The 11,294-nt window shown below is 50.9% G+C and overlaps 1 protein-coding gene across 1 annotated transcript in view; it reads left to right on the top strand.

The window, feature by feature from the left end:
* Positions 1–1,367: 1,367 nt before the first annotated feature.
* Positions 1,368–11,294, top strand: part of pdia5 (protein disulfide isomerase family A, member 5) — a 104,959-nt gene continuing 95,032 nt past the window's right edge. Inside the window, exon 1 of the mRNA XM_030112743.1 lies at positions 1,368–1,565. Coding sequence (XP_029968603.1) covers positions 1,503–1,565 — 63 coding nt within the window. The 5' untranslated portion in view covers positions 1,368–1,502. The remainder of the gene's footprint in view (positions 1,566–11,294) is intronic.

Genomic DNA, 11,294 nt, shown 5'->3' with positions numbered 1-11,294 from the left:
TCATTCAGAAAAGCAATAGTTAATGTTCTTCGTGTGCCTTAAACTTCAGCTGAAAAGATCCGTTCAGATTGTGTGTTTAAAAGTTGTCTGTTAACAAAGCAGTTGTGTTGTGTTTTAGGCTGAAATGTGTGTCAGTGGTAACAGCTGCACTGTATGAGCAGACCAACCAGCAAAACAAGATTATTAGTCAGGTTTTTATTTAAAAAAAAAAAAAAAAAAAAAAAAAAACATCCTGTAGCTCTTATACTGATTTCATGCACACATAATGTTTCTATCAATGCGAAGCCTCCTCATTTGTTTTGGCACTTCAGCCACAGGTCCACATGATCAGAGCGGTGAAATGAATCAAAACAGGCTCTAAAAGCTAAATGCACGTCTCCGGGTGTGTGTGTGTGTGTGCGCGTGTGTGTGTGTGTGTGTGTGTGTGTGTGTGTGTGTGTGTGTGTGTGTGTGTGTGTGTGTGTGTGTGTGTGTGTGTGTGTGTGTGTGCGCGCGCGCATGTCTTTACTTCACCTGCATAAATCAAACCCAGCCAGCACGGTTCATCCAGCCAACTTTCCAAGAGAGCAGAATTGATAAAGAGCTAATTAAGAGCCATTCAATCACAAGTCAATTTACTAATTAGCCTCTGCTGTAATTAATTGGCTGCATTGTGCTGATAAAAACAGCATCATGTTGACTGGAGTGTTTACACCGAGTGCTAACCTGAGAACAGGGAACGTTCCGGGATTTGGCTGCTTCAACACGAGTCAGGTGCAATTTTCAAAAAGCTTCTGGAGCAGAGAGAGAAGAGAAAGCAGCAGAACCGCAGAACCGCAGAACCACAGAACCCAGAACCGCAGAACCGCAGAACCACAGAACCGCAGAACCACAGAACCGCAGAACCACAGAACCCAGAACCACAGAACGGCAGAACCACAGAACCCAGAACCGCAGAACCGCAGAACCACAGAACCACAGAACCACAGAACCCAGAACCACAGAACCACAGAACCCAGAACCGCAGAACCGCAGAACCACAGAACCACAGAACCCAGAACCACAGAACCCAGAACCGCAGAACCGCAGAACCACAGAACCCAGAACCACAGAACCCAGAACCACAGAACCACAGAACCCAGAACCGCAGAACCGCAGAACCACAGAACCACAGAACCCAGAACCCAGAACCGCAGAACCCAGAACGCCTCAGCGATCTACAGACCGGAGGGCACTGTGCGTGCGTGTGTGTGTGTGTGTGTGTGTGTGTGTGTGTGTGTGTGTGTGTGTGCGTGAACTCTACGGCGCCATGTTTGATTGAAGCTGTTTAAACCACATTACGGATGAACGTCATCCAGTCAGGTGGAACTCCATTTCCCATGATGCCCCGCGGCTGCTCAAAGCGGCGTCAGGTGCAGCGCCGCCAGTCGTTAGAACTACGTTTCCCATGATGCTCCGCGGCGCGGCTGGAGAATCCGTGGATCACGGAGTGCGCGTGCGTATCCAGACGTGGCAGCGGCATCATGGCCTCCTGGACCCGCTCCGGGACTCGGATGAGGGCGAACATGCTGGTGCTCGTGCTGCTGGTGAGTCCAGGACCCTCTTTTTTAACCACCGACACACTGACTGTGGCGCTGCACGTGGGCGCGGCGCGCGTGCGCCATGAGTCCAGGAGCGTGGATGAAAGGTCGGAGGGTCTCGCGCTCCGTGCGGGAGAGGAGGGAAGTTGACAGCCAGACTCAACTTGTCTCCACGCGGAGCAGCCGCTCGTCCCGCAGCATCCCGGCGTCTGTAAAGAGCCGCGTGACGGCGGGCTCTTCGCCCCCGCGGCGGACTGACAGGCACCTGACGGCCGGACCAGCCTGACCGAGCACCTCCCCTGACCCAGGTCACCTCACGGGCCGCGTGAGCCGCGAGGCTGGGAGGGAAATGGAGCTGAAGGTCCTGAAGTGTGTTTCCCTTCAGTCAGCTGTTCCACCACACTGCTGCTGCCGGTGTGTGTGTGTGTGTGCGCGCGTGTGCGCAGATGTTGTTATGCACAGTCTTGTGTGAACCGAGTGTGAAGTAACCAGCAGTTATCGTCACTTCCGGGTCCTGGCCATGTGTGAGCTCCCAGGATGAAGGCTGCAGGGATCCTGATCAGCTGATGAGCTTCAGTCCTTCAGGTTCTCATCTGGCCTCGTCAGCAGCAGGGATGCACCTCAGATCCGGCTGCATCGCCCGTCTCCAACTTCCAGTCTGAGTTCGCAGGGTGTGCGTCTGACTTCAGATGGTAAAACTGAATAAACGTTTTTTTCTCCTCTTAATATTATCAATTTAAAATCTGAACTATTTTCATGAAATCCACCAAACCATCAACAAAACCAGCTGCGTGTAGAGTATACTTTACCTTCACTGTAATCTATTAGAAGTCATTTGGAGGTAAGCACCGTGTGTGTGAGCCAAAGAGCTGCCGGTGATCAGACTGCCAGCCTCCCCACCTGCTGCAGGTCCTTCCTGGTTCCTGGTTCCTCCGCTGGACGAGCAGCAGGCGGGCAGGAGGCTTTCTGAGGGAGGTGGATGAAAAGAAACCCGGAGCTTCTTCAGAGGAGAAAACTGGACCCTGAGACCTGAGCCGAGATGTCAGCGATGCTGCCATGAACGCGAGCTTCAGCGAGCGCCAGCCAGCGAGCTCCAGCCAGAGAGCTCCAGCGAGCTTCAGAGAGCTTCAGAGAGCTCCAACTAGCTTCAGCTTCACAGCCATGTTGCCAGGAGCAGTTTTGAAAAACTACAGAAGTTTTTTTGGGACGTTTCACTATGTTTTCACCAGAAGATTGAATTAAAACTGGCTTATGTTGTGATTTTATTCAGTTTGAGTCCTAATTGTTTAACTTTTCCTTCATGCATCCCCTGCAACGACAAGGAACAGCCTTGCTCTGTATTTCTCCCCCGTCCTGTTCTGCAGCTCAGGCGCTCGGTATGATACGACTGAGCGTTCAATCCAACATGGCGGCGGAGTTTTGTAAACAAACAACTCTATCGAGGCTACCACCTCCACCCCTGTAGGTGTAACACCGTGTGGCGGTGTAAAAGTGTGTACCGGTTGAAGTGTTGCCGTAGCGTTGACGCCGGAGAGCCAGCAGACGTCTGCAGCTCTCCGAGTCGGGGTTCAGTCGTCTGCACTCTAACAGGACCGCCGCAGCGCAGTTGTTGGGGTGTGTTTGTGTATTTCCACAGCGCGTCCCGACGTGGTGCGGGGTTTGTTCGCTGCGTTTCAGTGGTCAGGTCAGCACAGGGTGCGCTCGTGAACAACACCAGCGTCTCCAGGAGGGGCGGAGCCATCATGGCGGACGCAGAGACGAGCGGCTCCAACAGTGACGCTAAAAACTCAGCTCTTTCTGTATTTCATGTTGTGATATATATATATATATTTTTTTTTAAAGGTGTAATACAACATTTTGATTTCCGGGTGGATCACCTAAGTAATTGGTGGGTCTGTTTGTCAATCATTCTGACGAGCTGCTTTCGTAAGGCGGTTCTTCGTGCTCGCGCCCAATCAGCTTCTCCCTTTTGCGCATTCAGAGTGTTTCTGTAGCCGTGAGCTTCTGAGCTAGTACTGACCGATGGCCAGTCTGACATAATGAAACTGGAACTGTTTCGGAAAAAAAGCTTTATTTATGAGCGAGGCGGATCGCAGACACTGTACAGAGCCGTGCACGCCGGAGAAGAGGAGGTCGCGCTCGTACACTTCCACGTTTTCTGGGAGAAGCAGGAGAGCCGGGCGATGGTCTGGAGCATGGCGTTGTTCAAACAGAGAGTAACAGACGTGGGGCTTCGTCTTTTCGAGAAAATCGTGTATTAGACCTTTAAGTAATTGAAGTTATATAAACTGGAGTTCAAAAAATAAGGAAAATGAGCAAATGTGACAGTTTGGTTATTTTTAAGCAATTATTTGAATTCCAGGGGAAAAGTAATACCGTGATGTATACCGTTACCGCGATGTGACATTTCTGATACCGTGATGGAAGATTTTCTTCATCGCGCCCAGCCCCAGAAGGCACTCGCTCACCTGTGTGTGTGTATTGAACACTCCTGATGTAAAGTGTGTGTGTCACTCTGTCAGGACACCGCAGAGCAAAATGCTGAATTTCTTCTCTGATGCTGCTGCCTGGCGGCTTCATCACCTTCAGTCACACAACTGCTTCCTCTCCTCTTGTCTCTGTGCTGCACAGTCACTGTAATTCCACTGGAGTCCACTACTCAGTACTCAGTACTCAGTACTCAGTACTCAGTACTCACTACTCACTACTCACTACTCAGTACTCACTACTCAGTACTCAGTACTCAGTACTCACTACTCACTACTCACTACTCACTACTCAGTCCTCACTACTCAGTACTCAGTACTCAGTACTCACTACTCACTACTCACTACTCACTACTCAGTCCTCACTACTCAGTACTCAGTACTCACTACTCACTACTCACTACTCACTACTCAGTCCTCACTACTCAGTACTCAGTACTCAGTACTCAGTACTCAGTACTCACTACTCACTACTCACTACTCAGTACTCAGTACTCACTACTCAGTACTCAGTACTCACTACTCACTACTCACTACTCACTACTCAGTACTCACTACTCAGTACTCAGCAATCAGTACTCACTACTCACTACTCACTACTCAGTCCTCACTACTCACTACTCACTACTCACTACTCAGTACTCACTACTCAGTACTCAGTACTCAGTACTCAGTACTCAGTACTCAAACAGACCTTTTCCTGTTCTGCATCCTGTTGTGAGGCTTGGTCTACTTAACAAGGGTGTTGCCAGTGTGTGTGTGTGTGTGTGTGTGTGTGTGTGTGTGTGTGTGTGTTAAACCACTGGGTGGCTGAGGTGCCTGCCTGTCATAGCAATTTAGTCCAGACTCAACTCCCTCCACACACACACACACACACACACACACACACACACACACACAGAGGAGTGTTGGCCCAAACGCTGCCCTCATGGAGATGCTGCTGTTTCTCCTCATGATGCTGCTGTTTGGTGTTTCTGATGGTGACGCTGCTGTTTGGTGTTTCTGATGGTGACGCTGCTGTTTGGTGTTTCTGATGGTGACGCTGCTGTTTGGTGTTTCTGATGGTGACGCTGCTGTTTGGTGTTTCTGATGGTGACGCTGCTGTTTGGTGTTTCTGATGGTGACGCTGCTGTTTGGTGTTTCTCGTGGTGACGCTGCTGTTTGGTGTTTCTGATGGTGACGCTGCTGTTTGGTGTTTCTGATGGTGACGCTGCTGTTTGGTGTTTCTGATGGTGACGCTGCTGTTTGGTGTTTCTCGTGGTGACGCTGCTGTTTGGTGTTTCTGATGGTGACGCTGCTGTTTGGTGTTTCTGATGGTGACGCTGCTGTTTGGTGTTTCTCGTGGTGACGCTGCTGTTTGGTGTTTCTGATGGTGACGCTGCTGTTTGGTGTTTCTCGTGGTGACGCTGCTGTTTGGTGTTTCTCGTGGTGACGCTGCTGTTTGGTGTTTCTCGTGGTGACGCTGCTGTTTGGTGTTTCTCGTGGTGACGCTGCTGTTTGGTGTTTCTGATGGTGACGCTGCTGTTTGGTGTTTCTCGTGGTGACGCTGCTGTTTGGTGTTTCTGATGGTGACGCTGCTGTTTGGTGTTTCTCGTGGTGACGCTGCTGTTTGGTGTTTCTGATGGTGACGCTGCTGTTTGGTGTTTCTGATGGTGACGCTGCTGTTGGTGTTTCTGATGGTGACGCTGCTGTTTGGTGTTTCTGATGGTGACGCTGCTGTTTGGTGTTTCTCGTGGTGACGCTGCTGTTTGGTGTTTCTGATGGTGACGCTGCTGTTTGGTGTTTCTGATGGTGACGCTGCTGTTTGGTGTTTATCTGATGGTGACGCTGCTGTTTGGTGTTTCTGATGGTGACGCTGCTGTTTGGTGTTTCTGATGGTGACGCTGCTGTTTGGTGTTTCTGATGGTGACGCTGCTGTTTGGTGTTTCTCGTGGTGACGCTGCTGTTTGGTGTTTCTGATGGTGACGCTGCTGTTTGGTGTTTCTGATGGTGACGCTGCTGTTTGGTGTTTCTGATGGTGACGCTGCTGTTTGGTGTTTCTCGTGGTGACGCTGCTGTTTGGTGTTTCTGATGGTGACGCTGCTGTTTGGTGTTTCTGATGGTGACGCTGCTGTTTGGTGTTTCTCGTGGTGACGCTGCTGTTTGGTGTTTCTGATGGTGACGCTGCTGTTTGGTGTTTCTCGTGGTGACGCTGCTGTTTGGTGTTTCTCGTGGTGACGCTGCTGTTTGGTGTTTCTCGTGGTGACGCTGCTGTTTGGTGTTTCTCGTGGTGACGCTGCTGTTTGGTGTTTCTCGTGGTGACGCTGCTGTTTGGTGTTTCTGATGGTGACGCTGCTGTTTGGTGTTTCTCGTGGTGACGCTGCTGTTTGGTGTTTCTGATGGTGACGCTGCTGTTTGGTGTTTCTGATGGTGACGCTGCTGTTTGGTGTTTCTGATGGTGACGCTGCTGTTTGGTGTTTCTGATGGTGACGCTGCTGTTTGGTGTTTCTCGTGGTGACGCTGCTGTTTGGTGTTTCTGATGGTGACGCTGCTGTTTGGTGTTTCTGATGGTGACGCTGCTGTTTGGTGTTTCTCGTGGTGACGCTGCTGTTTGGTGTTTCTGATGGTGACGCTGCTGTTTGGTGTTTCTGATGGTGACGCTGCTGTTTGGTGTTTCTGATGGTGATGCTGCTGTTTGGTGTTTCTCGTGGTGACGCTGCTGTTTGGTGTTTCTGATGGTGACGCTGCTGTTTGGTGTTTCTCGTGGTGACGCTGCTGTTTGGTGTTTCTGATGGTGACGCTGCTGTTTGGTGTTTCTGATGGTGACGCTGCTGTTTGGTGTTTCTCGTGGTGACGCTGCTGTTTGGTGTTTCTGATGGTGACGCTGCTGTTTGGTGTTTCTCGTGGTGACGCTGCTGTTTGGTGTTTCTCGTGGTGACGCTGCTGTTTGGTGTTTCTCGTGGTGACGCTGCTGTTTGGTGTTTCTCGTGGTGACGCTGCTGTTTGGTGTTTCTGATGGTGACGCTGCTGTTTGGTGTTTCTCGTGGTGACGCTGCTGTTTGGTGTTTCTGATGGTGACGCTGCTGTTTGGTGTTTCTCGTGGTGACGCTGCTGTTTGGTGTTTCTGATGGTGACGCTGCTGTTTGGTGTTTCTGATGGTGACGCTGCTGTTTGGTGTTTCTGATGGTGACGCTGCTGTTTGGTGTTTCTGATGGTGACGCTGCTGTTTGGTGTTTCTCGTGGTGACGCTGCTGTTTGGTGTTTCTGATGGTGACGCTGCTGTTTGGTGTTTCTGATGGTGACGCTGCTGTTTGGTGTTTCTGATGGTGACGCTGCTGTTTGGTGTTTCTGATGGTGACGCTGCTGTTTGGTGTTTCTGATGGTGACGCTGCTGTTTGGTGTTTCTGATGGTGACGCTGCTGTTTGGTGTTTCTCGTGGTGACGCTGCTGTTTGGTGTTTCTGATGGTGACGCTGCTGTTTGGTGTTTCTGATGGTGACGCTGCTGTTTGGTGTTTCTGATGGTGACGCTGCTGTTTGGTGTTTCTCGTGGTGACGCTGCTGTTTGGTGTTTCTGATGTGACGCTGCTGTTTGGTGTTTCTGATGGTGACGCTGCTGTTTGGTGTTTCTCGTGGTGACGCTGCTGTTTGGTGTTTCTGATGGTGACGCTGCTGTTTGGTGTTTCTCGTGGTGACGCTGCTGTTTGGTGTTTCTCGTGGTGACGCTGCTGTTTGGTGTTTCTCGTGGTGACGCTGCTGTTTGGTGTTTCTCGTGGTGACGCTGCTGTTTGGTGTTTCTGATGGTGACGCTGCTGTTTGGTGTTTCTCGTGGTGACGCTGCTGTTTGGTGTTTCTGATGGTGACGCTGCTGTTTGGTGTTTCTCGTGGTGACGCTGCTGTTTGGTGTTTCTGATGGTGACGCTGCTGTTTGGTGTTTCTGATGGTGACGCTGCTGTTTGGTGTTTCTGATGGTGACGCTGCTGTTTGGTGTTTCTGATGGTGACGCTGCTGTTTGGTGTTTCTCGTGGTGACGCTGCTGTTTGGTGTTTCTGATGGTGACGCTGCTGTTTGGTGTTTCTGATGGTGACGCTGCTGTTTGGTGTTTCTCGTGGTGACGCTGCTGTTTGGTGTTTCTGATGGTGACGCTGCTGTTTGGTGTTTCTGATGGTGACGCTGCTGTTTGGTGTTTCTGATGGTGATGCTGCTGTTTGGTGTTTCTCGTGGTGACGCTGCTGTTTGGTGTTTCTGATGGTGACGCTGCTGTTTGGTGTTTCTCGTGGTGACGCTGCTGTTTGGTGTTTCTCGTGGTGACGCTGCTGTTTGGTGTTTCTCGTGGTGACGCTGCTGTTTGGTGTTTCTGATGGTGACGCTGCTGTTTGGTGTTTCTGATGGTGACGCTGCTGTTTGGTGTTTCTGATGGTGACGCTGCTGTTTGGTGTTTCTCGTGGTGACGCTGCTGTTTGGTGTTTCTGATGGTGATCCTGCTGTTTGGTGTTTCTCGTGGTGACGCTGCTGTTTGGTGTTTCTGATGGTGACGCTGCTGTTTGGTGTTTCTGATGGTGACGCTGCTGTTTGGTGTTTCTCGTGGTGACGCTGCTGTTTGGTGTTTCTGATGGTGATCCTGCTGTTTGGTGTTTCTCGTGGTGACGCTGCTGTTTGGTGTTTCTGATGGTGACGCTGCTGTTTGGTGTTTCTGATGGTGACGCTGCTGTTTGGTGTTTCTGATGGTGACGCTGCTGTTTGGTGTTTCTCGTGGTGACGCTGCTGTTTGGTGTTTCTGATGGTGATCCTGCTGTTTGGTGTTTCTCGTGGTGACGCTGCTGTTTGGTGTTTCTGATGGTGACGCTGCTGTTTGGTGTTTCTGATGGTGACGCTGCTGTTTGGTGTTTCTGATGGTGATCCTGCTGTTTGGTGTTTCTCGTGGTGACGCTGCTGTTTGGTGTTTCTGATGGTGACGCTGCTGTTTGGTGTTTCTCGTGGTGACGCTGCTGTTTGGTGTTTCTCGTGGTGACGCTGCTGTTTGGTGTTTCTCGTGGTGACGCTGCTGTTTGGTGTTTCTGATGGTGACGCTGCTGTTTGGTGTTTCTCGTGGTGACGCTGCTGTTTGGTGTTTCTGATGGTGACGCTGCTGTTTGGTGTTTCTCGTGGTGACGCTGCTGTTTGGTGTTTCTGATGGTGACGCTGCTGTTTGGTGTTTCTCGTGGTGACGCTGCTGTTTGGTGTTTCTCGTGGTGACGCTGCTGTTTGGTGTTTCTCGTGGTGACGCTGCTGTTTGGTGTTTCTCGTGGTGACGCTGCTGTTTGGTGTTTCTCGTGGTGACGCTGCTGTTTGGTGTTTCTGATGGTGACGCTGCTGTTTGGTGTTTCTCGTGGTGACGCTGCTGTTTGGTGTTTCTGATGGTGACGCTGCTGTTTGGTGTTTCTGATGGTGACGCTGCTGTTTGGTGTTTCTGATGGTGACGCTGCTGTTTGGTGTTTCTGATGGTGACGCTGCTGTTTGGTGTTTCTCGTGGTGACGCTGCTGTTTGGTGTTTCTGATGGTGACGCTGCTGTTTGGTGTTTCTGATGGTGACGCTGCTGTTTGGTGTTTCTCGTGGTGACGCTGCTGTTTGGTGTTTCTGATGGTGACGCTGCTGTTTGGTGTTTCTGATGGTGACGCTGCTGTTTGGTGTTTCTGATGGTGATGCTGCTGTTTGGTGTTTCTCGTGGTGACGCTGCTGTTTGGTGTTTCTGATGGTGACGCTGCTGTTTGGTGTTTCTCGTGGTGACGCTGCTGTTTGGTGTTTCTGATGGTGACGCTGCTGTTTGGTGTTTCTGATGGTGACGCTGCTGTTGGTGTTTCTCGTGGTGACGCTGCTGTTTGGTGTTTCTGATGGTGACGCTGCTGTTTGGTGTTTCTCGTGGTGACGCTGCTGTTTGGTGTTTCTCGTGGTGACGCTGCTGTTTGGTGTTTCTCGTGGTGACGCTGCTGTTTGGTGTTTCTCGTGGTGACGCTGCTGTTTGGTGTTTCTGATGGTGACGCTGCTGTTTGGTGTTTCTCGTGGTGACGCTGCTGTTTGGTGTTTCTGATGGTGACGCTGCTGTTTGGTGTTTCTCGTGGTGACGCTGCTGTTTGGTGTTTCTGATGGTGACGCTGCTGTTTGGTGTTTCTGATGGTGACGCTGCTGTTTGGTGTTTCTGATGGTGACGCTGCTGTTTGGTGTTTCTGATGGTGACGCTGCTGTTTGGTGTTTCTCGTGGTGACGCTGCTGTTTGGTGTTTCTGATGGTGACGCTGCTGTTTGGTGTTTCTGATGGTGACGCTGCTGTTTGGTGTTTCTGATGGTGACGCTGCTGTTTGGTGTTTCTGATGGTGACGCTGCTGTTTGGTGTTTCTGATGGTGACGCTGCTGTTTGGTGTTTCTGATGGTGACGCTGCTGTTTGGTGTTTCTCGTGGTGACGCTGCTGTTTGGTGTTTCTGATGGTGACGCTGCTGTTTGGTGTTTCTGATGGTGACGCTGCTGTTTGGTGTTTCTGATGGTGACGCTGCTGTTTGGTGTTTCTCGTGGTGACGCTGCTGTTTGGTGTTTCTCGTGGTGACGCTGCTGTTTGGTGTTTCTGATGGTGACGCTGCTGTTTGGTGTTTCTGATGGTGACGCTGCTGTTTGGTGTTCTCGTGGTGACGCTGCTGTTTGGTGTTTCTGATGGTGACGCTGCTGTTTGGTGTTTCTCGTGGTGACGCTGCTGTTTGGTGTTTCTCGTGGTGACGCTGCTGTTTGGTGTTTCTCGTGGTGACGCTGCTGTTTGGTGTTTCTCGTGGTGACGCTGCTGTTTGGTGTTTCTGATGGTGACGCTGCTGTTTGGTGTTTCTCGTGGTGACGCTGCTGTTTGGTGTTTCTGATGGTGACGCTGCTGTTTGGTGTTTCTCGTGGTGACGCTGCTGTTTGGTGTTTCTGATGGTGACGCTGCTGTTTGGTGTTTCTGATGGTGACGCTGCTGTTTGGTGTTTCTGATGGTGACGCTGCTGTTTGGTGTTTCTGATGGTGACGCTGCTGTTTGGTGTTTCTCGTGGTGACGCTGCTGTTTGGTGTTTCTGATGGTGACGCTGCTGTTTGGTGTTTCTGATGGTGACGCTGCTGTTTGGTGTTTCTCGTGGTGACGCTGCTGTTTGGTGTTTCTGATGGTGACGCTGCTGTTTGGTGTTTCTGATGGTGACGCTGCTGTTTGGTGTTTCTGATGGTGATGCTGCTGTTTGGTGTTTCTCGTGGTGACGCTGCTGTTTGGTGTTTCTGAT

The sequence above is a fragment of the Salarias fasciatus genome, chromosome 16, assembly GCF_902148845.1.
Source record: "Salarias fasciatus chromosome 16, fSalaFa1.1, whole genome shotgun sequence".
NCBI lineage: Eukaryota > Metazoa > Chordata > Actinopteri > Blenniiformes > Blenniidae > Salarias > Salarias fasciatus.
The sequence above is the reverse complement of the archived record's forward strand: the minus strand, read 5'-3'. Positions and strand labels throughout refer to the sequence as shown.